Source organism: Mytilus galloprovincialis, chromosome 2 (assembly GCF_965363235.1).
Source record: "Mytilus galloprovincialis chromosome 2, xbMytGall1.hap1.1, whole genome shotgun sequence".
NCBI classification, from domain to species: Eukaryota; Metazoa; Mollusca; class Bivalvia; order Mytilida; family Mytilidae; genus Mytilus; species Mytilus galloprovincialis.
The window spans coordinates 106,839-134,244 of record NC_134839.1 but is presented as its reverse complement, the minus strand read 5'-3'; the positions used below and the strand labels follow the sequence as shown (position 1 = coordinate 134,244).

The 27,406-nt window shown below is 31.8% G+C and overlaps 2 protein-coding genes across 4 annotated transcripts in view; one reads left to right on the top strand and one right to left on the bottom strand.

The window, feature by feature from the left end:
• Window positions 1-1,367: 1,367 nt before the first annotated feature.
• Window positions 1,368-22,172, bottom strand: LOC143062627 (coatomer subunit zeta-1-like). 2 transcript variants are annotated; one of them, XM_076234293.1, is made up of 8 exons: window positions 22,021-22,172; window positions 10,834-10,902; window positions 9,093-9,174; window positions 6,485-6,576; window positions 5,650-5,783; window positions 5,139-5,229; window positions 4,241-4,261; window positions 1,503-1,701 (listed from the first exon to the last, which is right to left on the bottom strand). In XM_076234293.1, the coding sequence occupies exons 1-8, from the start codon at window positions 22,036-22,038 to the stop codon at window positions 1,654-1,656; spliced, it is 555 nt and encodes a 184-aa protein (XP_076090408.1). In that variant the 5' UTR covers window positions 22,039-22,172; the 3' UTR covers window positions 1,503-1,653. The 2 variants fall into 2 exon arrangements, with proteins under 2 accessions (XP_076090409.1, XP_076090408.1); XM_076234294.1 differs by lacking the exon at window positions 4,241-4,261 and having other exon boundaries at window positions 1,368-1,701; window positions 22,021-22,171.
• Window positions 22,173-22,575: 403 nt separating this feature from the next.
• The window catches only part of LOC143062626 (SWI/SNF complex subunit SMARCC2-like), a 28,554-nt gene continuing 23,723 nt past the window's right edge, over window positions 22,576-27,406 (top strand). For both annotated transcript variants that reach the window (XM_076234292.1, XM_076234291.1), the window contains exons 1-3: window positions 22,576-22,728; window positions 26,604-26,723; window positions 27,023-27,108. In XM_076234292.1, the coding sequence (XP_076090407.1) occupies window positions 22,615-22,728; window positions 26,604-26,723; window positions 27,023-27,108 (320 nt within the window). In that variant the 5' untranslated portion in view covers window positions 22,576-22,614. The remainder of the gene's footprint in view (window positions 22,729-26,603; window positions 26,724-27,022; window positions 27,109-27,406) is intronic.

The following is a 27,406-nucleotide window of genomic DNA, read 5'->3' as shown; positions in this document are numbered from 1 at the left end:
ATGTTTTTATCCGGAAAGGATTCATGATGGCGGATTCAGGGGTTGGTGTTTAAATCCGAGGCATGAAAAGAACATTTACAAATGAATATAAAGTTAATCCCCCACTAAAATCTTATGTCTATCAACCCTAGTTTACATATACAGCAACTATTTGTACTGAGTATTTAATATCACCAACTCGGTCTGAAAAATAGGGTTGACATATCAAAATTCTAGTTTAACTCATTATCTTTCGGACAATTCAGTACTTTTTTTGGTACTGATAAACAGATTGTATTTGCCTGCAAGCAATGTGTCTGAACAGTACTGACTTAACTGCAGTGAATAAGTCTGAAATTGACTGAAAAAACTGAAATGACTGATTGATTTATTATTCAGTCTTTTTAGGTGTGTTCAGATTAAAATGACAATTTCAGTTCAAAACTGATTTACTGGGGGTTTAACTTTCAAACTTTTCTTCCACTTTTGATGGTTTGATCATTTCATACCTTATTTTGTATGGAGTTCCACACTTAACTTCTAGGAAGAAAGCAATGTATAGTACACATGTTTTTATTTATTGACTCCTACATGTTCATTAATACATTTGACATCATATATAAATCAAATTTAACAGTTTAAACATGAGAATAGGTCATTAAGGTGGTACCCAACACTTTCACTAAAATCAATTTAGCTTGTTTAATTTTCATAAAATTTTGAAAAAGTATTTACTTTGACCCTTTAACCAAAATATATAAATTTTAAAAATTTTGAACCAACCATTTTATCAGAAAAATTAGACTGGTTATATAGCAGTTTGACAAACACCAATTTTGATCATTGAGAAGCTTAATATTCCCTTTACAACACAATATAATTAAAACGTTTAGCTGATTTTACAGAGGTATCTCCCTGTAGTGTTAGGTACCACCTTAATATATCTTTTGTAAAGAAATAATCTAGTAGTTATTCATTGTTGAACCAGGACATACAATGAATTTTCTATGGAATTTTGAAATATGTAAACCAAACGTGTCTACTCAGTTCATCAGGCATTTGGTTTCAAATTAATATGAAATATAGTTTTCTCATGGTTTTATCACATTTTGCAATCAAAACAAACAAAGAAGTGTATATTTAAAAAAAAATGTTATTTGCCTTTTTAAGTTTTTAAATAAATGATCCCAAATTTAACACAATGATTTAGAAAAAAATTTTTTTGAGAACATTAAACTATCTTTAAACTGATCAATCAACCTCAGTAGAATAATATTGACAGAAATCTTGCTTCCAAGAATGAAGTTTTTTGTTAAACTATGTGAAAATATGGGTATTCAGTCCTTTTGTGGCTTTTGGTAAAAAAAAAAACAAAAAAAACCTGCAGATACAAACTGAATTTCTTTCTCACATGATTTTAAACAATAACAATGAAAACATTTCATTGCGTTTGAATTTAAATGAATGTTGATGAAATAAACCATCTATGGTACTGTATATGCATATTTGAAATCCCTCATAACTTGTAAGAACTTTTGATATACATTTGACACGGGGAAAACATGTCAGATATAAAACAAAGTTATTTCAAAGTATCTTCCAAAAATGATGGTCCATAATTATATCACATTCTCTCTTCCTCTCCCAAGATGAATAAATAAATGATAAATGTCCTCACTTCAGTAATGACCACTTGATCTGTTCCTTGGCACTCTGTAGAACCTATAAACAAAAATATATTGAAAGCTGGATAAAGGGGAATAACTCAAACTTGTAAATCAAAGTACATTATTTTGTATTATCATTTAATTTAACCATTTAGGTGAGCTCATGAATAGAGAAGTTTTTAAATTAAATTAAATGTTTCCTCTTAAGCAAAAATAAATGTCATATAGAACCTATGACACCATCATTTAAATTAAACCTCAACTTCTAATTCCACATAAATTTTGGAACCTGCTAAGGACACCTACACTTTTAAAATAAATCTAGAATGTGTCCATGGGACACAATTGATGCCCCTCTTGCATCAAACATTTAAAAGGGACATAAGTCAAGAACAGGTAACATGACACAATCAAAATCTGAACTTGCTTTGTGTTTGTAGTAATACGCTTTGTGCATAAGTTGCATAACAATTGGTTGAGACAAACTAAAGTTAGAGGCAGGAAACTCATTTTATTACCTATAGAAGAACAGATGGACAAGGGTAAAAATCCTTTAGGACCAGTAATGTGTACATTGAAGCAAATTACTTTTATTAATTCGTGTCTGTTTTTGCTGACTTTTTCAAATGCTATATCTTAGAATATTTTAGATTCTAATTGTACACGGAGAGATGATCTGTGTTCCCCGTCTAATTCAACTGAGCAGGGATATGATCAAGCATGCATATTTCCACCAAACTACTGTAAATCCTGAAGTCATTGCAAGGTTTTTATTAATGTAAATAATGGGACTGAGTGAGTTTCATCTAGAACTCTCATTCTGACATCTGATACATATATCTGTGTGCAGATTTACCTAAAATCCCAACAATTGATCTCACATTTTTGTCCATTCTTTAAGTATTGAAACAATAAATGCATGCAATAATTTCTAAATTTACACCAATTATCCTAAACATTCCAAATAATTTTAAAGGAAGGTTTTATGCAAACCATGTTCAGATTCCCCCATGTAATCATTATGTCGGATATATCATTACAACGTTCTTTTTCTAATTATGAAAGATGAATTCTAAGCTCTAAGATATCCCACGCTGGCTACTGTGAAATCTTTTATGTTACAAGAAAAACAGTTGTGCTACTAAGTACAGAATCATTTACTTTGAAGAAAATAACAGCATCAGTGATGGCAAAATATACATGTAGAAGTATATAAATTGATGATATTTTCATCTTTTGTTAAGACATGAATATTGATAACAAGACAAAGAAAATAAACTTCAGTTTCCTAACCATCCTATAGCTACTTATCCTATTTATCAAGACTACTAAAACAAATGTTTACAATTTTTTTGGTAAAGCACAATTTACATGATTTAGGTCCCATGCAATTAAGAGATAACTGTATTGTATTTGAAGCTTTAAGGACGTCCATCGGTAGTTTTACTGTCGCAAATTTAGTTTACCTGGCGACGCGGAGCGGAGACAGGTAAACGGGTATTTGCGACAGTAAAACTACCGATGGACGTCCGCAAAGCTTCAAATACAATACAGTTATCTCTATTCTAATGCAAAACAAGTTCGTAATTAAATTTCAATCATTACTTCAGTGTAAAATCTTTATTAAAGAAAATTCCGCTAAAAGATGTTATCTTCTTTGGTCCCTTCATTAGGTGACGTCATAGGTATGCTTTCGGCGTCAAAAATAAACACCGGGCGTTTTCTGGCTTCTGTGCCGCTTCAAAATGTAATAAAATTTTATAAAAAGAAGATTTTAGGCGCAACAAGTGAGTTTTTTCTTTATTATTGTAGAAATAACATGTCAATACATTCCGAAATTCAAAATGTCGGCTTCCTTAGTTACAGACAAGGAGATAGAGAATTTTACGCTTGCTGTCATCCAATCAGAACAATTGTTACAAAATAATTGCATTAGAATTCCCTATCTATTCCAGGTAAAAAATTACTCAAAATAAATTTATTTTTCCAACATACCCCTGTATTTTCTTTAAGGAGGTATGGAGCTAGTAAATATGTGTTTGCTTGTGTACAAAACAAAATTCTACTTCCAATATAACATCAAAATTGTGTTGTCAAAAATTGACTTTAAAAGGATAACAAACATGTATGGATCAACAGTGGGTTAACATGAAACCGCCCTTAATAAGCTCAAAGTTTTAAAATATGCCAATAAAAATAAAGTTTAAGTTGCGTTTAAAACTAGTATGAATGTTTAGGTTCTTAAAATGTGTAAGCAATTTGCGATTTTGACATCTAATAATGCCAAAAATTACATAAAAATGTCCTAGATGTGCCTTTTGAAAAACTGAGCTGCTAACTTGTGAAGTGCAAAGTTAAATATGAAATAATATTATTAAATACTTCCAATCTACTTGAAAACCAACATTTTTTTTAAAAGCAAAATGTTCAAAAATACTAATACATGATTTTGAAGTACATGTATTGTAAATAACTCAATATTTCTCAATTTTTTGAAATTACTCTAGTTTCACAACTGTTTTTATGACGACAAAAGATTTTCACAGTATTTCCCTCATTTTTATACACCAATATACCAATATGTGTCATCTTACCTCTAATTTTTTAGATAAGTGCTTTAAGAAAACACAGATATTTAATATACTATTTGTTATTAATAACACACAAGCATAAATAAAAGGAAATCTAAGAGAAGTAGATACAGTTTCAAGGAAGATGATAATTAATGTGCTAATGAACGTTCAATGTCCAGTTTTTAACTGAATCTTACAAAAGGCATTAAAATCTGTCATTTAGGTATTTTAAAAGCAGAATTACCCAACAAATTTGTTGTCATTTTATAATAAAGCCAACTTTAAATTAATCAAAGAAAGTGTTAACAAATAACAAAATTTCTCAATTTTCAAACATCATTTTTATTGAAAACAAACATTGAAGATTATTCTAAATTTTCCATAAAATTATCTCAATCTTTAAGATATCTTAATTTTTCAAATCACAAAAAAGGAAAATACTAAATGAAACAGTATCGACTCCCCTTCAGCATGTGTAAGTCATACAACACTGAAGTATAAACTAAAAACAGAAAGTATTAAGTGCATTAGTTGGGGCTGTTATTTGCTGAACATCATAAATACTAAATAATATATCTTCTTATATCTATTTTCATATTTCTCATTCTTGTAATCGCAATGTTAACCATAATTTCATAGTTCCACGAAAATCAAAATTTCAATATCACTAGAATTTCATAATAACACAATTTCGCAATTGGAAAGTTAAAGTTAAATAAATGAAATATCCACTACTTTGATAAATCAATATTAATAATATATATTATTCATGATTTGTACTCAAAATAATATTATAACCATATTCCAATTAATAAGTGATGCAACCTTTAGCTATGCATACATGCATGGACAAACACCTTATGATGTATAACATAACATAGCACATGGTTCAAGGGAGGTAACTCAGGTGTTAACTTACTTGTGCCATAGTCTGTTCACCTATATTGAGATCATCTGTTCGTAATGATACTTTCTGTACTATTGATGTTGCATCTGAATCTAAAATTATCCTGCAAGTAAAAAATATACATACAAAATATCAAATAAACTGTTGACTAGAGATGTGTTGAGCCTTTATGTAATGTTGATAATTTAATGCAATTGCTGAAATCAAAATCATCCCTGTCTCATACTCTCATTGATATGTACCTGCTCTTTGACTGGTTTTTTTCCATTTTTACAGGACTTTATATTTTTTGTGAGTCAGTTCAAAGTGTAGTAATTTTTAAATTTTAAGAACTTCACCACTGATTTTTTCACAGATAATATAAACATGAAAGACTGACTGTGTCTTAGAATTTGAAATTTGAATATACATGCCTACAGCTCTTGTTTAAATCCTTACAACAAGCAAACAGTAGAAGGTTGATAATTCTAAAGTAAAGATCAATTGAAAAAGGGGGAGATAACAAAATAAATACAATCATTACCCTCCATCACATATTTCATCTACAGCTAAGAACACAGCATCCATATTATCTAACAAAGCTCTCTTTTCTACATTCTTTCTTAAGATTTGACTAACTGATTCATATAAAGCATTTAAAACACTGGCTAATATCAACTGAAATGAAAAATAAAAATATGAAATTATACATAGAAAGCAGTAACATGCATTATGGTGGACAGAGAATTAAAATCCCTTTTTTTTATTATAAGTTATATATATTATATGTTTTAAAAGTTATAAATTTATCAGTTAATTTGTAAATTCTTAGTTTTTTGGTAGAGTACAATTTTTACATGAAAGCTATTAATTGGAAAATATTAGTTTTTTTTGTTGTTATTTCTATTTTCCCAATATCATTCTCAGCTTAGCTTTCCATTTTTATTAAACAGCTGTGTGTAACAATCCGTTAAAATGCTGATGGAAAGCAGGCATCACAATCTTCAATTGCCTTTTGTTATGGAAGTGATGTAGTAAAATATATATGTTTTATACACTTTATAATGTTGAAAACAGTATGCTGACCTCTGTATAACTTTTGGTTTTTACATGGTTGGACTGCTGACTCGCTATGAATGTTTCCCTTTTCTAATTTTACATGTATTCCTATTTTGTATTTCATAAATTGTAAATTGTTTACTGTATTCATCTAATATTCAGGATTGAAGATGCAGAAGGGTTGATGAATAGGAATACTTTTCTGCTTAAAATAGTGTAAGCAACATTTTTTTGACAAGCTAACTTTAAAAGGGTTTGTACCTTGGTTTTTTTGTGCTATTACTGTAAAAATTAAATAAAATGTAAAGAATGGAACAAACCTCATTTTCCTGTGAGCTGCCAACAACATAGAAGAACAGATCTACATTACTTCTATATACACAGGTCAAACCTTCAAACATTATTATTTCAGCTGAAAAATAAATGTACACATGTTATTTCCATAATTTTTACAGATGAATGAATTGATATATGATTACCACAAGCATATGTAACAAAGATGTCAACATTCTGTTAAACAAAAAAATACCAAGAGGTCTATAGCAATGCAATTTAATTCCCATTGTTTAATGTTTACCACACATTAATTAAACATGCATGAAATATTTGTAACTGGACATTTAGAAAACAAAGTTCAATCAATCTCAATGCTACTAATAGAAAGCAGAATTTGTTTTTAGACATTAAAAGTTTGAAATCTCAAAGTAGTTGATTGTATTTTGATTTGGCAAATAATTTTACTCATTTGGAAAATAAAGGGTAAAGTCCTGGAAAACTTCAGCACATTTCACTTTGAGAAAAAAAACATAGCCACAAATACAAATACATATCATGGAACAACATTTTTCTCCATTTTCAAACAAGTACTTATAACAGGCTATTTTTGAACTTGGAATTATTTTTAATTATGGAATTTGCTTGTTTTCTTGTTATTGAAATTTTTAATAAATTCCATGTTTATTGTGTACTGAAATGTTCTGTGCTGTGCACAACACTTTCTATAACAAAGAAAATAGTTTATTTTCAATAGAATGTACTGTGCCGCACAGAACACTATCTAACCAAAATACTTTTTATGGAAAGTGTTATTAACCGCTCAAAAGATTATAATACCAAATAAACATGGAATTTATTAAAAATTTTAAACACAAGAAATTATGCAAATTCCATAACTAAAAATAATTCCAAGTTCAAATAGTAGCCTGTTTTATGTATATTATAAGTAATATGTATGGAGTAACATTGTTTGTTAAAAACAAAACTTAGTGCAGTATTGAGATTAAGACTTAATCTTTCTGTGTCAACCTAATCTTTAGCTATTACAATATATTATTATAATTTGGTGGTGAAAAAAAAATCTGCTCTATATCAGTCAGGGGACTTACTTAAAGGGGCACTAGCTACGAGATATATAAAAAATCTAAAATTTGATTTTTTTCTGTTCAATCAATAATGAAAGTGAAATAGTGAAATAACAATTCGCTTTTTGCAGCCAAAAAGGTTCAATTTTGTCAAATTACGCTAAGAAACATTGATAATTAGTAATTCACTTGCAAGTGAATGAGTCGACCTCTTTAAATCCGTATTCATGTGAACTTCAATTTAACCCCTAGCTAGAGATTGACAACGCATGCATTGTATGTGTACTGGTTATTTAAAGAAAACGAGTGTAAACAATGAAAGTGAAACTACGGTAAATCATTTGATTACTAATTTGATGCACATAAAATCATTCTTATAAGGTTAAAAACAATGAGAAACATCTATTTTTAATCTATAAAATAAAATCAAACAGACCTATAAAAATCCAATTTCACGTGTTGGTTTAATCTATTCATATCTTTATTTATGTTTACATCACTTATATGGTCATCTGAGGTCAAATCGATAGGTAATTAGATGGCGTCTGGAATAAAATTCACACGAATCAAACCCATCTATTATCTACCCCATGCTCTATAAACTGTTTATTTTAGACTTTTGATAGTTTGGGTAAATGTTTTACATTGTTATAAATCAAATATGAGAATTTGAGTCAAATCGGTGACCATGAATTTGACAGCTAGTGCCCCTTTAAATAAGTGATTTTCGAAATCACTGATTCAAGTAACATTATTTCCATAAAGGTTGGAAGTTAGAGTTGTCTTTCTTTAATAATCACCTATTTAAGTAGTACAAATTAATCACTAGAAGAAGTGATTTAATTTTATTGTAGCTTTAAATATAGAATACTAATGATCAAGGGACTAATCATGTTTCTAAACTTATCAGAATCAACATCTGTGTTGTCTAGGATGACCAGGTCATTTCAGGTGATGACTTTGTACTGAATCTAGGATAATGACATAAAAATCACTTGTTTAAGTATCAGACCTCAATTTCCTTCCTAAAAATCACTTCTTTAAGTATCATTATTTTAATAACCCCCACTAATTTCAACACCCCCGAACAGTGAAATTTTTATGGCGAACAATATAATTTTATTACATAATCTGAAAGATGAAACCTTGAACTTCACAGGAAAAATCTTTTAAGAAAGTATCAGTTCATTATGTAAAGCAATTATTATAGCATTTTTTCAACTAAAATAGAATTTTCAGCTAAATGATAGCATCAAAGGCATAAACCTTGCTATTTAAAAGAAGCAAAAAGTTCATTTTTCTTTAATTTTACTAATTAAAAGATATTATTTAAATCAATGTGATTAAAATTTTGAAAACACTACAAAATCTCAATTTTTTTAAAAATCACTTATTTCAGTTAGTCTCCTGATTGTATATAGTATAATTGTATAATTTGGTGTAACAAATGTAACTAATTTCAAATTTTATGCTTAACATATTTTTAATGCAATTCCCTGTTAAAAATAAACAAAACAGAACAAAAAGTAAATTAATCTGCAGATTCACAGTCTATACAGATACTCACAGTTAGCTTTATGTGTTTTATTGAACAAGTTTTTCTCAAAAGCCTTCTGTTCTTTTGAGGTCGGAAATTGATCATCATAATACTGAAAACAAATCAAGTTAAGTTTGACAATAAAATAATAAGAAGAGAAAGAACAAGAATGTGTCCCCAGTACACGGATGCCCCATCCGCACTATCATTTTCTATGTTCAGTGGACCGTGAAAATGGGGTTAAATCTCTAATTTGGAATTAAAATTAGAAAGATCATATCATACAGAACATATGTACTAAGTTTCAAGTTGATTAGACTTCAACTTCATCAAAAACTACCTCGACCAAAAACTTTAACCTGAAGCGGGACAGACGGACGGACGAACGAACAGACGGACGGACGCACAGACCAGAAAACATAATGCCCATAAATGGGGCATAAAAATAAGTTATCATGGTTTAGGAATTTCATAACTTTCTTTGTTTATTTTTTCAATAGTTCAAAGTAGTTTTTATCCATATTTGTTCTGGTTTTTTTTTTATACAAATTTGCTCTGACCTTTTCATTCATATTTGTGTCCAGATTTGATCTGTGATGTTTGTATATTTTTTTTCTAGACTTAGTTTTCTTGTTTGAATTGTTTTACATTTGTGATTTCAAGGTCTTTTTATAGCTGACTATGCGGTATGGGATCTGGTCAATGTTGAAGGCTGTACAGTAACCTATAGCTGTTAATTTCATTTAGTTTCTTGTGATGAGTTGTCTCATTCATAATCATACCACATCTTCTTTATTTATAGTTCTTGCTTTTTTATAAAGATTTTGTTCTGTGTTTTTCTCAGTTTTGTTTTGTAGTTTTTCCACATCATTAAATAAAATTGTTTCACCAGAAATCTACAGAAATCAGCTGTTTTGTCATTCTTTGAACACAAACAAGGATGTTTTTAACTGAATCCTCTTGTGCTAACTTTAAATGTACAAGTTTTCTGCTAGTTACGATGAATTTTCTATACCATGTCTACTTTGATTGAAAAAATGGCATACATTATATTACATGATGGTAATTATTGTCGAAGTACTACATGTAGTGTTTAACAAAGAAAATTTATACATGTATGGAAATCTTTTTTTGTTGCAGTTTTTCATGTTTATAAGGGTTTGATAAGTCATCCCTGTGTGAATTAAGAGATAACTGTATTGTATTTGAAGTTTCAAGGACGTCCATCGGTAGTTTTACTGTCGCAAATTTAGTTTACCTGGCGACGCGGAGGGGAGACAGGTAAACGGGTATTTGCAATAGTAAAACTACCGATGGACGTCCGCAAAGCTTCAAATACAATACAGTTATCTATATTCTAATGCAAAAAAGTTTATAATTAAATTTCAATCATTATTTCAGTGTAAAATGTTCATTAAAGAAAATTCTGCGAAAAGATGTTATGTTCTTTGGTCCCTACACTAGATGACGTCATAGGTATGCTTCCGGCGTCAAACATAAACACCGGCCGTTTTCTGGCTTCTGTGCCGCTTCTGAATGTAATAAAATTTGATAAAAAGAAGATTTTTAGGCGCAACAAGTGAGTTTTTTGTTTATTATTGTAGAAATAACATGTCAATACATTCCGAAATTCAAAATGTCGGCTTCCTTAGTTACAGACAAGGAGATAGAGGATTTTACGCTTGCTGTTATCCAATCAGAACAATTGTTACAAAATAATTGCATTAGAATATAATATTGTTTGACTGAAACTTTGGTTGATTATATATACCTTTGTTACTAAACGGTTTCCATCGTTGTCTAGTATGGCAACAGCTTTTACCATATACAGAGATGGCTCCTAAATTGAAGAACAAATAAAGAAAAAGAAAAATCATTAGCCAACATATTTAAAAACATCAGAATTTATTGATATTAGGCAGAGCTTCCAGTTTTATAAAGACAAATATACACAATACAAAGTCTTCAAGTAAATAAAAATTACTTGCACAAAAAGTACCCTCATCATTAAGAAAAAAATTAACAAACATGACAATTATAAAACAAAAGAGTGCAAGCTGAGCTGAAGTGCATGTAGCTGTAGAATAGTAGCACTAAGGTCTTCATGGTATTTTTTTGACAATTTGAATTATGGTTTGCAAATTGTCAGAAAATATCATGAGGACCTCAGAGCTAATCTTCTATGGCTTCAGGACATGCTGCTTGTAACTAAGATACTGAATCTTTAAGTTAGCACAACATTGCTGATAATGAAATAATTCTAAAAAAAACATTTAATAAACAAAAAGTCCAAGATGCGAAAAATGATATGGGGATGTAGTCCCAAATTACGGTTGAAAAATTCTAAAAAAAATTTGAGAAAATTTCCTGAAATTTTCATTCTACTAATGAACTCAAAATCGTTAACTTTTTTTTCAGACCTTTTTAATTCCCTGTATCTGCAGAAATCTACTGCCTTTTTCTGGTCTTGTTTGCATGAGACTTTGAATAAAATATATATTTATCAGTTAGACAGTCTGGTAAAAAATATAGGAAGGAACTCAATACCAATTCATTTTTAATAATTGTTTGATATGAAAAAAAATGTTACCTGATGACAGCTTTCTTTGTTTACATTGAATATGACGTCATAAATTAAATAACTTCACAACTAAAATCCTAACAACAGACAAATGACAGAGCCAAAATTGGAAACGTTACAGTATTTCAATTTTGTTTTTAACATGTTTGAATTAAAAAAATAATTCATACAGACCTCATCCCCTTTCACAGGTAATGCCTGCCTCATGTTAATAGTTTGATATAAAAACAAGAATGTGTCCATAGTACACAGATGCCCAACTCGCACTATCATTTTCTATGTTTAGTGGATCATGAAATTGGGGTAAAAACTCTAATTTGGCATTTTTTTTAAATTAGAAAGATAGCATCATAGGGAACATGTATACTAAGTTTCAAATTGATTGGACTTCAACTTCATCAAAAACTAACTTGACCTAAAATTAGCTAAATCTTTAACCTGAAACTTGCACTATCAATTTCCTTTGTTCAGTGGGAGTGCCCATGAAATTGGGGTAAAATCTCTAATTTGGCATTAAAATTAAAAAGATGATATTATAGGGCACATGTGTACTAAGTTTCAAGTTGATTGGACTTCAACTTCATCAAAAACTACCTTGATCAAATACTGAAGCGGGACGAACAGACGGATGAAGGAACGGACAGACGAGCGGACGCACAGACTAGAAAACATAACGCCCCTCTACAATCATAGGTGGGGCATAAAAACGTTACCTGATGACAGCGTTTCTTTGTTTACATTGAATATGATGTCATAACTTTAATAACGTCACAACTTAAATCCCTAACACAGAACCAAAATGGGAAACATTACAGTATTTCAGTTTCTTTTTTTAACATGTTTGAATTTAAAACCAGATGATCCGCAGGGCGCAGCTTTATACGACCACAGAGGTTGAACCCTGAACGGTTGGGGCAAGTATGGACACAACATTCAAGCTTTATTCAGCTCTAAATTTGGATTGTATTTAACAGTATTTCAGTTTCTTTTTTTAACATGTTTGAATTTAAAAAAATAATTCATACAGACTTCGTCCCCTTTCACAGGTAATGCCTGCCTCATATTACTATATTACAATTTACAATCAATCAACATGATCAACACAGAACAAAATTGCACTATCAATTTCCTTTGTTCAGTGTGAGTGCCCGTGAAATTGGGGTAAAATCTCTAATTTGGCATTAAAATTAAAAAGATGATATTATAGGGCACATGTGTACTAAGTTTCAAGTTGATTGGACTTCAACATCATCAAAAACTACCTTGACCAAAAACTGAAGCGGGACGAACGGAGGGACAAACGAACAGACAGACAAACAGATGCACAGACTAGAAAACATAATGCCCCTTTACAATCATAGGTGGGGCATAAAAACGTTTCCTGATGATAGCGTTTCTTTGTTTACATTGAATATGATGTCATAACTTTAATAACGTCCCAACTAAAATCCCTAACACAGAACCAAAATGGGAAACATTACAGTATTTCAGTTTCTTTTTTTAACATGTTTGAATTTAAAACCAGATGATCCGCAGGGCGCAGCTTTATACGACCACAGAGGTTGAACCCTGAACGGTTGGGGCAAGTATGGACACAACATTCAAGCTGGATTCAGCTCTAAATTTGGATTGTGATTAAATAGTTGACACAGCATAGGTTTCTGACACAGAATGAATGTGGTCTAATGAACTTTAAAAAAAAATGTTTGCCTTTGAGCAATTCACTATGCTGTTGAATATTAATCCTCTCAAAAAAATGTTTGAAGAAATTTTCTTTTTATTTATGAAATCTGAAATGAAAAAAATTGACCCTCCAATTTTTTTTTCACATCCCCCTTTCCCTTATTTCAAAACTGATCTCAATTCAAATTTCTAATGAAGTTTGCAACAATAACTACTCATTTAAATACATCATAAAATATTAAAATGTAAAAAAAGTGCTTGTTATCACTGAATGGTAAAGATTGTTTTAATCTATCAGTTGGTAGTAAAAGTGAATATACATTGTATATTGTATAAAACAATGATTTAAGTTGATTCAACTACTATTCTGGACAAAGAAAGATAACTCCAATTGAAATCCAATTGGAATTTCTTGCTATTGCACAATATTGTGCAATTAGATATTTCTTGCTATTGTGGAATACTGTGCAATTGAAAATATTTGCTATTGCACAATACTGTGCAATTGAAGATTTCTTGCTATTGCACAATACTGTGCAATTGAAGATTTCTTGCTATTGCTGAATACTGTGCAATTGAAAATTTCTTGCTATTGCACAATACTTAATATAATAATTTTGGATCCTGATTTGGACCAACTTGAAAACTGGGCCCATAATCAAAAATCTAAGTACATGTTTAGATTCAGCATATCACAGAGGCCCAATAATTCAATTTTTGTTAAAATCAAACTTAGTTTTATTTTGGACCCTTTGGACGTTAATGTAAACCAATTTTAAAACGGGACCAAAAATTAAGAATCTACATACACAGTTAGATTTGGCATATCAAAGAACCCCAGTTATTCAATTTTTGATGAAATCAAACAAAGTTTAATTTTGGACCCCGATTTGGACCAACTTGAAAACTGGGCCAATAATAAAAAATCTAAGTACATTTTTAGATTCAGCATATCAAAGAACCCCAAGGATTCAATTTTTGTTAAAATCAAACTAAGTTTAATTTTGGACCCTTTGGACCTTAATGTAGACCAATTTGAAAACGGGACCAAAAATTAAGAATCTACACACACAGTTAGATTCGGCATATCAAAGAACCCCAATTATTCAATTTTTGATAAAATCAAACAAAGTTTAAATCTGGACCCTTTGGGCCCTTTATTCCTAAACTGTTGGGACCAAAACTCCCAAAATCAATACCAACCTTCCTTTTATGGTCATAAACCTTGTGTTTAAATTTCATAGATTTCTATTTACTTATACTAAAGTTATGGTGCGAAAACCAAAAAAAATGCTTATTTGGGTCCCTTTTTGGCCCCTAATTCCTAAACTGTTGGGACCTAAACTCCCAAAATCAATACCAACCGTTCTTTTGTGGTCATAAACATTGTGTTAAAATTTCATTGATTTCTATTTACTTAAACTAAAGTTATTGTGCGAAAACCAAGAATAATGCTTATTTGGGCCCTTTTTTGGCCCCTAATTCCTAAACTGTTGGAACCAAAACTCCCAAAATCAATCCAAACCTTTCTTTTGTGGTCATAAACCTTATGTCAAAATTTCATAGATTTCTATTTACTTAAACTAAAGTTATTGTGCGAAAACCAAGAAAATGCTTATTTGGGCCCTTTTTGGCCCCTAATTCCTAAAATGTTGGGACTAAAACTCCCAAAATCAATCCCAACCTTCCTTTTGTGGTCATAAACCTTGTGTTAAAATTTCATAGATTTCTATTCACTTTTACTAAAGTTAGAGTGCGAAAACTAAAAGTATTCGGACGACGACGACGACGACGACGACGACAAAGACGACGCCAACGTGATAGCAATATACGACGAAAAATTTTTCAAATTTTGCGGTCGTATAAAAATAATTCATACAGATTTCGTCCCCTTCCACAGGTAATGCGTGGCTCATATTACTATATTACAAATTACTATCAATCAACATGATCAACACAGAACAAAATCGATGTTTATTTTCTATTCTCAGTTTTAAACAAATAGACTATCTTCTTCTTTTTATGATATCCAGTTGTCCATCAGATTTTTGATGATTACTAACTGCTGTGCATGCGTAAGATAATAATAAATAAATATTTACAAAAGAATAGTGCCAAAAATAAACAAATACTAACATGACATGTGGTTAAAACTATTTACATAACTACTAGGTTTACTGTTCTATATTGTAGAGAACAGTAGGTGAGGTTAGAAAAAGTACTACCTTTGGAGGAAGTACATTTCATTGTGTAATAGTAAGCAGGAAAAATGAATATTTGTAACAGTTTTTAAATGTAAGTAGGTATCTGTAAGTTTGTGGATGAAATTGCTAGGTTCTATTGTCTGTTGGTATGAGTAAATCTGATGGTACAGCGACAATATGGTGAACAATTTTATAGAACATTATAAGTCTAGTTTTAAGTCTGCGTTGTTGTAAGGTAGGTCAATTTAAAGTATTGAGCATGTCTGTAAAAATATTGGTTGGAGAAAGTACTACCTTTAGAGGAAGTACATTCCATTGTATAATAGTATACGGGAACTAGATGCTCCGCAGGGCGTAGCTTTATACGACCGCAGAGGTTGAACCCTGAACGGTTGGGGCAAGTATGGACACAACAATCAAGCTGGATTCAGCTCTAAATTTGGATTGTGATTAAATAGTTGACACAGCATAGGTTTCTGACACAGAATGAATGTGTTCTAATGAACTTAAAATTTTTGTTTTCTCTTAGAGCAATTCACTATGCTGTTGAATATTAATCCTCTCAAAACAAGCATGTGTCCTCAGTACACGAATGCCCCACTCGCACTATCATTTTCCATGTTCAGTGGACCGTGAAATTGGGGTAAAAACTCTAATTTGGCATTAAAATTAGAAAGATCATATCATAGGGGACATGTGTACTAAGTTTGAAGTCGATTGGACTTAAACTTCATCAAAAACTACCTTGACCAAAAACTTTAACCTGAAGCAGGACAGACGGACGGAAGAACGGACGGACGAACGAACGGACAGACGGACGGACGGACGGATGGACGCACAGACCAGAAAACATAATGCCCCTCTACTATCGTAGGTGGGGCATAAAAATGTTTGAAGAAATTTTCTTCTTTATTTATGAAATTTCAAATGAGAAAAATTGAACCCAATTTTTTTAATCACATCCCCCTTTCCCTTATTCCAAAACTAATCTCAATTAAAATTTCTAATGGAGTTTGCAACAATAACTACTCATTTAAATACATCATAAAATATTAAGATGTAAAAAAAACTGCTTGTTATCACTGAATGTTATTTATTATAATTTATCAGTTGGTAGTAAAAAGTGAATATACATTGTATATTGTATATAACAAAGATTTAAGTTGATTCTGGACAAAGAAAGATAACTCCAATTAAAAAAAATCTTGCTATTGCACAATATTTTGCAATTAGATATTTCTTGCTTACTATTCTGGACAAAGAAAGATAACTCTAATTAAACAAAAAATTTGCTATTTCACAATATTGTGCAATTAGATATTTCTTGCCATTGCGCAATACTGTGCAATTGAAAAGACTTGCTATTGCACAATACTTAATATAATAATTTTAGATCCTGATTTGGACCAACTTGAAAACTGGGCCCATAATAAAAAATCTAAGTACATTTTTGGATTCAGCATATCAAAGAACCCCAAGATTTCAATTTTTGTTGAAATCAGACTAAGTTTAATTTTGGACCCTTTGGACTTTAGTGTAGACCAATTTGAAAACAGGACCAAAAATGAAGAATCTACATACACAGTTAGATTTGGTATATCAAAGAACCCCATTTATTCAATTTTTGATGAAATCAAACAAAGTTTAATTTTGGACCCCGATTTGGACCAACTTGAAAACTGGGCCCATAATCAAGAATCTAAGTACATTTTTAGATTCAGCATATCAAAGAACCTAACTGATTCATTTTTTGTCAAAATCAAACTAAGTTTAATTTTGGACCCTTTGGACCTTAATGTAGACCAATTTGAAAACGGGACCAAAAGTTAAGAATCTACATACACAGTCATGACAGTTAGATTCGGCATATCAAAGAACCCCAATTATTCAATTTTGATGAAATCAAACAAAGTTTAATTTTGGACCCTTTGGGCCCCTTATTCTGTTGGGACCAAAACTCCCAAAATCAATACCAACCTTCCTTTTATGGTCATAAACCTTGTGTTTAAATTTCATAGATTTCTATTTACTTATACTAACGTTATGGTGCGAAAACCAAGAAAAATGCTTATTTGGGTCCCTTTTTGGCCCTTAATTCCTAAACTGTTGGGACCTAAACTCCCAAAATCAATACCAACCTTCCTTTTGTAGTCATCATCATTGTGTTTAAATTTCATAGATTTCTATTTACTTAAACTAAAGTTATTGTGCGAAAACCAAGAATAATGCTTATTTGGGCCCTTTTTGGGCCCTTAATACCTAAACTGTTGAAACCTTAACTCCCAAAATCAATCCCAACCGTTCTTTTGTGGTCATAAACCTTGTGTCAAAATTTCATAGATTTCTATTAACTTAAACTAAAGTTATAGTGCGAAAACCAAGAAAATGCTTATTTGGGCCCTTTTTGGCCCCTAATTCCTAAAATGTTGGGACCAAAACTCCCAAAATCAATACCAACCTTCCTTTTGTGGTCATAAACCTTGTGTTAAAATTTCATAGATTTCCATTCACTTTTACTAAAGTTAGAGTGCGAAAACTAAAAGTATTCGGATGCCGGACGACGACGACGACGCCGACGCCAACGTGATAGCAATATACGACGAAAAATTTTTCAAATTTTGCGGTCGTATAAAAATGAATATTTGTTACAGTCTTTAAATGTAAGCAGGTGTCTGTAAGTTTGTGGATGAAATTGCCGGGTTCTATTGTCTGTTGGTATGAGTAAATCTGATGGTACGGCGACAATATCATGTTGAATATGGTGAACAATTTTATAGAACATTATAAGTCTAGTTTCAAGTCTGCATTGTTGTAAGGTAGGCCAATTTAAAGCATTGAGCATGTCTGTAACGCTACTGGTGTTGTGATAACGATTGCAGGCATACCTAGCTGCCTGACGTTGAACCATCTAAAGTTTATTGCATTGTTAAGCAGTATGAGGGTTCCAAACAGAACAAGCATATTCTAGTTTTGGTCTTCTAGTTTAGGTCAGACAAGTGTTAGGTATGCCTGAGATTTAATGTTTGTGATTGATATGTTTAGATTTCTTCTTAGAAAGCCTAGACTTTTTGTATGCTGGGTCCATTTTAAGTCAGATTGCAGTGTTATACCAAGATATACACCTTATCGCTATTTGTTGGCCATAACTGGATATCACACAGGTTCCCATAAAATTTTAACGTCATAAAACAAAATATCTGATGCCACAATGGAAAAGTGATTGCTATATGCTTCATAAGTTCAAGCCGGGATTAGCGATAAGGTGTATTTAGCGGAGGAGACAGATTCTAGGGTATGACTGTGAAGGATGTAGTTGTATTTAATTGTATTTTTCTTGTTTGAGGCATTGAGGACTGTACATTTGTCTGGATGGAAAGCCATCAGGCAGTCTTCTTCCCACTTTGCAGCAGCATCAAGATCTTCCTGAAGGCTATTACAATCTTTTTTAAATTTGATGCTTTTGTAAATGAAGCTGTTGTCGGCAAACAGTCTAAGTTTACTGGATTTCAAATATTCTGGTAGGTCGTTTATTAGTCCGAGATATCTCTGACGTTCAACGGCTGTTTTGCCAGACTAGCTGGGGCCGTGGGACATCAGAGCTCATCCCATATCAAAAAGTGGATATTTGCCCACCCAAAATAGATGCGCTGCTTCGTCGCTTCTGATGCCGACTGACAGCCTTGGAATTATATAAATATGGCAACAATCTGTTCATTTTTCATTTATCTCTTCAATTATGTAAGTTTCACCTACCTGCCAACCTTTATTTTTCCATATTTTAAGTTTTCAGAGTGACCCATCGATTTCTGCATTTTGCCTTTCATTTTCAAAGATTATCGTGTAACCACGAGAAAACAGTGATGATTTATGCAAATGACCATAATGTAACACCTATCTCCTGTAAAGGAGGTGAAAAATCGTGGTTGGTTCTAAATGTTAAACATCGATCTCATATACATACATGGCAAGTGACATGATATTCGCGTGTAATACACGCTTTTTCAACGGTTTACACGCGAGGATTTTGTCACATGGCGTGTACACGCTTTTCACCACTTTACACGCAATTACAAGCTTTTTCGTTCTTGTCGTTTTTTGGTCGTTAGTGATATCGCTATTCTCGGGTTTTTTCCTTATTCAGCGATAAATACCGAAAAATTTGAAGTAATTGTTTGGCTGCCATATTGTTTATTTTTCTATATGGACAAAGGGCAAAAGATAAGAAGTTTGTGATTAGTTTTAACGATTTTGTGACTTTCTTTCAAATTCACTTTATAAGGATTATGTGCACAGAAATAGGTTGCTTTCAGGGCCTGTACCGTCGTCTAAAGCGCCGATAATTGTTAAGCCAAAACGATGTGTACGTACCAAGATTCAAGATTTATAAATTATATTATCATGATCATGATTATGGAGTCCGAGTTTAAATGATCGAGTGACAAGTAACGCATTGTGCATTCTGTGTTGCAATGATAAAAACAATACAAGTGAGAGGAGAAATACAATGTAGCTATTTGAATAAGCATTTAACACGTTTATTAAATGGAAATAAAACATTTTTATTTTCAATTTCAGATTCAAATCTAACCAACAGATTTCTACAGAACTGTTGGATCAGCTCTCATAGTACCAGCTATCATCTGATGAACTACCCAGTTGACCAGGCAATAGCAATGGAAGCAATGGCAGAGATAATAGATGACATTTTACGTTGCAAAATAAACAAAACATTATGACATTCTTTTAAATCTTGATGAAGCTTATTCAGTCAAATATCAATTCCTACTGTGGGAGAGCATTTTCAATTATAAAGAAATTGACACTGAATTCTAATCAGAACTTGACTATGTTACATTTATATTGTGTGCTGTTATATAAAATTATCAAATAAATGTAGCTTAACTTGAAACTGGCAGTTGTTTTAAATATGTGACTAGTGGTAGTGCTTTAAAAGCAACATAACAAACCACTTAATACAATAAAAGTTTACAGTAGAATATATATTGCTCTTTTGTATAAACAAATTAAAAAGTCTGCATCTATGTCACACGTTTTTACACGCTTTTTGACATGTATATGTCATGACATGTCATGACATGATTTTCCATAGTCAGAGGTTGGCAAGTATGCTCATATATAGGAGGTAAAAAAAATATAAATATTTGCATATTTGAGTCTCAAGGCCATGAACTCTCTTGTAACTTGACGTCCATTTGAAAGTGAAAGTCAAAATACAGAAATCGATGGGTCTCTGAGAAAACTGTTAAATTATGGAAAAATAAAGGTTGGCAGGTAGATGAAACTTACATAAATGAAGAGATAAATGAAAAATGAACAGATTGATGCCCGATTTATATCATTCCAAGGCCGTCAGTGGGGGTATCAGGTCCGTTCGCGCCCAATATACTTTCGCACCCTACACGTTCGCACCTCGCACGTTCGCACTCTACACGTTCGCGCCCAATTTTAATTCAAATTCCAGTTGAATAATTGGAGTGTAAATACTGAATGTATTTATAGTTTGGTATGAGTAAAAGATTGAAGATTTTAAATGAAAAACACAAAAGATAATTGTTTTTAACAGCTTGGTCCCTTTGATCTGAAATAATGAACAATACACTATTATATATTATTATACATGATAAAATTTAATCAACACACAAAAAAAAAAAGAAACGTAGTCAGAATCTCACTTCATTTTGAAACAAGTCAATGAAACAAAAGTTATAGCAATACACTAACCAAAACATGATAAACAGTTATTAAACACAAAATAAAACATTGACAGAATCCCACTTTATTTCGAAAGGAATATAATTTTTTCTATCAATATCCAAAACATGATTAAGATTTATTCAACACAAAAAAAATGCTGTCTCACTTTATTTTGAGACCATGAAAACAATTATACTTATAAGAATACTACTTGCCAAAACTTGATTACAATGTTATTAAACACAAAACCAATTAAAATTGGGCGCGAACATGTAGGGTGCGAACGGACTTTGGGTGCAAACATGTAGGGTGCGAAAATGAAAGGGGCGAACATGAGTGGGTGCGAACGTGAATGGGCGCGAAGGACCCAGATTCGTCAGTGGGCACCAGAAGCATCTATTTAGGGTGGGCAAATATCCACTTTTTTATATGGGACGAGCTCTGACGTCCCACGGCACCAGCTTGTCTGACAAAACAGCCGTTGAACGTCAGAGTAATCTCGGACTAGTCTTTATGTAAACCAGAAATAGAACTGGACCCAAAACTGTACAGATTGATAAAAAGGCAGAGATCCAGTTAAGCGTTTCATTTTGTAAATCATAGAAGTGTAGTATGTGTTAGACTATGTCATAATTTAGACTATATGACCGAAATGTCGTGTGGCCGAATAGTCTCGTTAGCAGCTGTTTTCTATTGGAGTTTGGGTTTTTTCCTTCTTCATAAACATTTTACAGTGTTCGTTTAAATGATTGTGTATAAGTTAACTGTTTTTTACCAGTATTCCACCATCCATTGCTATTTCTTAGAAGATAAATCAACAAAAAAAGATTGCCGACAAAATTGACGTGGAAGTGATTCAATGTAAATAATTATTTTTGTTTTGTACGTTCAAAAAGTACAACCCCAAACGCTCAAACGACGTTGTAAGTTTGTATTTTTCAGATGAATTGAAGCCAAATCGCCCCACACGCAATTCACCCTACACCTAATTTCCCTACTTTTAAAAAAAATGCGCACTCTTGTTTACCAACTCATCTCACTTATGAAAAAGGGTGAATTCAATCCTGGTATCTATGATGAGTTTATGTCCCAGGTTGGATAACTCGCCCCACTTATGAACAGGGTTTACAGTGGGGCGAGTTGGTGAAAAAGTGAAGTGATTTGGTATGGGGCGATTTGTCCTACTTGTATCTGAACCGCAGTTAAAATTATTAGTAAAATCAAATAATGTAAATCAAAAGATCATTGATATACTGAAAAAATTGAAATATAAAATAATATTCTATAAATAATATTTTCATATTTTTTCAAATTCAAAAATATATTTAATTCCACTAATTCACTGCATACCTACTAACGCTGCCGGAAAATGGCGTTGCAAAGAAAGAAAGACGGCTCGCCGAACGTTAAGTTTTTCGAAGCCGTAGAGACAATTGCACAGTTTGATTCAGTCAGAACCTGGTTAAACAAAAACCACAAAAAGGTGATAAATATAATCCTAGAAATTAAACTAGCTGTGCAAACATTACTGTCCTGTAAATTGTCCTCTGGATACCATAATTTCTTTCTTTGTTCTGATAATTTATGCCTTTAATTCGAGAGAAATGTGGCTGAGGTTCTATATGCTCTATGATGGAAATTTCTCAAAATAAGTTATTTAAAACCACTTGTCATGAAGATTCTTTTGTATCACTATCAAAATATGGCTTTACATGTTCATGATGTTTGTTTACATTCTTCCCCACAGATGTTTGTTACAAATTATTTGCTGAGTTTACTGTCGGAAGCAGGACAAATCGCCCCACACCTAATCGCCCCACTTTTTCACCAACTCGCCCCGCTTTAAAAAACCGCCCCAAACTGATTTACCAAATCGCCCCACATGTGAAATGGTTTAAATCATGTTTAATATTACTCCTGCCAACTCGCCCTACTTAATGGAAAACGGTTATATCTAGATTAATATATAATTTGCATGTCTGCCAACTCGATCGCCCCACTTTAATGAAATCTTTAATCTTTAATCTTTTTCCATAAGTGGGGCGAGTTGGCATTCATCCTGGTTAATAATATATTAATCTGGATTTTACCGTTTTCCATTAAGTGGGACGAATTGACAGGAGTAATATTAACGGAATTTAACCCATATACAACGGGATAACATCTTTTTACATAAGTGGTGTGAGTTGGCATTACTAAATTCATCCTGGTTAATAATATATTAATCTGGATTTTACCGTTTTCCATTAAGTGGGGCGAATTGTCAGGAGTAATATTAACGGAATTTAACCCACAAACAACGGGATAACATCTTTTTACATAAGTGGGGCGAGTTGGCATTGCTAAATTCATCCTGGTTAATAATGTATTTATCTAGATTTTACCGTTTTCCATTAAGTGGGGCAAGTTGGCAGGAGTAACATTAACGGGATTTAACACATTTCACAAGTGGGGCGATTTGGTAAACCAGTTTGGGGCGTTTTTATTAAAAAGTGGGGCGAGTTGGTGAAAAAGTGGGGCGATTAGGTGTGGGGCGATTTGCCAGTGGGGCGATTTGTCATGAATTCTTTACTGTCCATATATGATCCCAAAAATGTTATATTCGCAACATCAGACATCAAACTACGATTGACATACAGGGAAAAGTTGCATTTTTCAACTAATTTTTATCATTCATACTTGACAGTCAGGGGACCTACTGATAGATCCGTGTTTTACTTGCTCGGATACTAATAATTAAAAACAATATTTTTGTATCTATTTTATATTCTCAAAACTACATCTAAACATTTTCCGCTACAAATCTACTACTCTCAGTTTTATGGCTACACGTGCTGTTCTTATCTATAAAGTTATGAATATTTATTAGCTATGTAGGCGTGTCAAAATCCTATCATACACGATAATGACCAGCCAGTACACACTGTAATGATTTCATTAACCAGTATTTAAAAGATAAACATAACACTACTTTAATGAGTGATTTTCTAAATCACTGGTTTAAGTAACATTATTTCCATAAAAGTTGGAAGTAAGAGTTGTCTTTCTGTAATAATCACCTATTTAAGTAGTACAAATTAATCACTAGAAGAAGTGATTTAATCTTATTGTAGCTTTAAATATAGAATACAAATGATCCAGGGACTAATTATGTTTCTAAACTTATCAGAACCAACATCTGTGTTGTCTAGGATGATCAGGTTATTTCAGGTGATGACCTTGTACTGAATCTAGGATAATGACATTAAAATCACTTGTTTAAGTATCATACCTCAATTTCCTTCCCAAAAATCACTTATTTAAGTATCATTATTTTAATAACCCCCACTAATTTCAATACCCCAGAACAGTGAAATTTTTATCGCGAACAGTAGAATTTTTTTACATAATCTGAAAGATGAAACCATAGATGTAATGGTATTACATCTATGATGAAACCTTGAACTTTACAGGAAAAATACTCCCACTGTTGGGAAAAATCTGTTAAGAAAGTATCAGTTCATTATGTAAAGCCATTATTATAGCATTTTTTCAACTAAAATAGAATTTTCAGCTAAATGATAGCACCAAAGGCATAAACCTTGCTACTTAAAAGAAGCAAAAAGTTCATTTTTTTCAATTTTACTAATTAAAAAATATTATTTAAACCTATGTGTTTAAAATTTTGAAAAAAACTACAAAATCCCAATTTGTGACAAAACTTTGAATTTGCTACTCAAATAAGTGATTTAAAAATCACTTTTTTCAGTAAGTCCCCTGACTTCTTAATTGACCCAGGTACCACTATTTCTGGATGGATTCTTCTGTCCCTATAATGCATATATTTATTAATTTACATTTGCTTTTTATTGATTTTGCTACGTTCTATTTTTTTTTGTTTTTTTGATGTTTTTTTTTGTTCAATATCATGACTATAAAGACAGAGAGCAGTGCCCATTCAAAACAGGAGATCACAGACAATTTGTTTGCGCTCAGTTTTCGCTTATTCTGTACTTGTCAGACATCTGTACCTGTATACACTTATATACTTCATTTTCATGAGCCTTACTATGATCAACGACCTTTCTGAGTCCAGTTAATCCACTATTCAACATTCAATACATTCTACTTTCATTCTCGGCAAGTTTGACATTTTGAAATATTTGACCAATCAACATTGATTTCCCATATCAAGAATCTTCTTGGATCTTCTACCTTCTTGCGTATGAATAACAAATTAGGTTATAATAAGATATCATGTGTTATTTGTACAGAAGGTAGAAGATCCTAGTTACTGGAAGTCAAAGTTGATTGGTCGAAATATTTCAAGATGTCAAACTTGCTGAGAATGAAAGTAGAATGTATTGAATGTTGAAAAGTGGATTATCTGGAATCTTACATCCCAGCTCCTTTGTTCTAACAGGGATGATCTGAGCCAGATCACCCCAGTTTGAGTTTCTTTGTTATGCATGCTTTCCTTTGTTCTGTAACATTGTGGTGGAAAGTCAAATCCACTATAAAACTTATAATTAATTATACAGAAAAGACTATCTATCAAAATTCACGTAGAAAAAATCCAGTTTATATGCTGGGATTCGAACTCAAGACCTTCATGACCTTTAGCATATCAAGCCACGACACATACCACTACACCAGGACGTTGGATACAAATTAACAGTAATTTAACATACTTAAAGGAAGCAAGATCTTTTTATAAGTGGGGCAAGTTGGAAGACCTTTATTTAGTGGGGTTTAAACCTTTTTCGTTAATAAGTGAGTTGTCAGACTGATTGTTCAATTTGATTTTACACTTTTTAAAAGTGCGGCGAGTCGGTAAACAAGAGTGGACGATTTTTTTTATGAAGTGGCGATATAGTATGGGCTGTTTGGCAAGTGGGGCGAGTTGACATTGTTTTATATCTACTCATGGTGTTCGGGGGTCATAAAGGGTATACATCATATAGTATTATATAAAGTATATGATAATGGTTGTGTGGCGTTCTAAACTAGATTTTATGAATTGTAAATGTTTTTTTGTCTAATCTTTAACAGCTGGGATGTAAAATAGTTATCCCACTCAGACTTGGTGTGTCAGTGTTAAATCTACCTCTGGCCTCCGGCCATCAGGGTGATCTTACACTGACATACTGCGTCCTTGTGGGATAACTATTAAAGAAATACCACCAAAGTGTATGATACATGTATATATATTACAAGACATGAAATAACCTTGTATTCATTGTTTCACTGCTTTGAAGTAAATGTAGTTGAAACAAATTAGTTTAAATTAAATTCAAAACATATTTTATGTTTATCATGTTAATGAAGCACATACATGTACTTTATTGTTATATACATATCTATTATTGTTTGTTGTAGTATATCCAGGCAGATCCACCAACAAATAAAAGTTTATCAAGTCTTGTCATCCAGTTGTTACAGTTCCAGGAAGAAACTTTTGGTAAACATGTCAAAAATCCAGCAATAACCAAATTACCTGTAAGTACTTGAAGAGGATTCTCTATAACTGTGATAATGTATGGGAATAGATACTGAACATTAAGATAACAGATAAATGTATATTTATTTCATGTTTTTATAAAAATTATTTATAAAAAAGTTAAATGTAACAAAGTCAAATAAAAAAGTTTAGGTACATTAACATGATGAATGTAGACAGAAGAAAAACATAAATTTTGGAGAAAAAAAAATCACCAAAATGCACGAATAACAGAGTTCCAGGGCAAAAGTAAGTGTGATTGTATTGAAAATAATTTTTTAAATCTTTTTTTTTTCAGATGAAATGTTTCCTTGACTTCAAAGCAAGTGGATCTTTATGTCATATTATAGCAGCAGTGTATAAATTTAAAAGTGATCAAGGATGGTGAGTTACATGTTCATCACATGTACAGTGCTAAATTTTGAATCTTTAATAATTAGATCTTAGTAAAGAAACCCATGCCTAGAACTCAAGCAAGAAATATCTTTATTTTTATTATGTTAACTTGAACAGGTGCATGAGGGGAAATCTTTAGCATTTTATGATGACCTTATTGCCTGTATAGTGACAATAGTTTGTTGCTTGTCAATTTACAACTTGATGTTATTTAAATTGAATGTAATTTAATTTTAAAAGAGTAAATGGAATTTGTTAACCAAATATCATAACATTTCAATGAGTA

Bases quoted from the DNA above. Each gene is read 5' to 3' on its own strand.
- LOC143062627 (XM_076234293.1), bottom strand. The intron at 9,175-10,833 runs GTATATATAATC...ATTTGTTTTCAG, and splicing joins GAAACCGTTTAGTAACAAAG to TATTATGATGATCAATTTCC. The intron at 5,230-5,649 runs GTAATGATTGTA...TTTTACTTGCAG, and splicing joins GATGAAATATGTGATGGAGG to GATAATTTTAGATTCAGATG.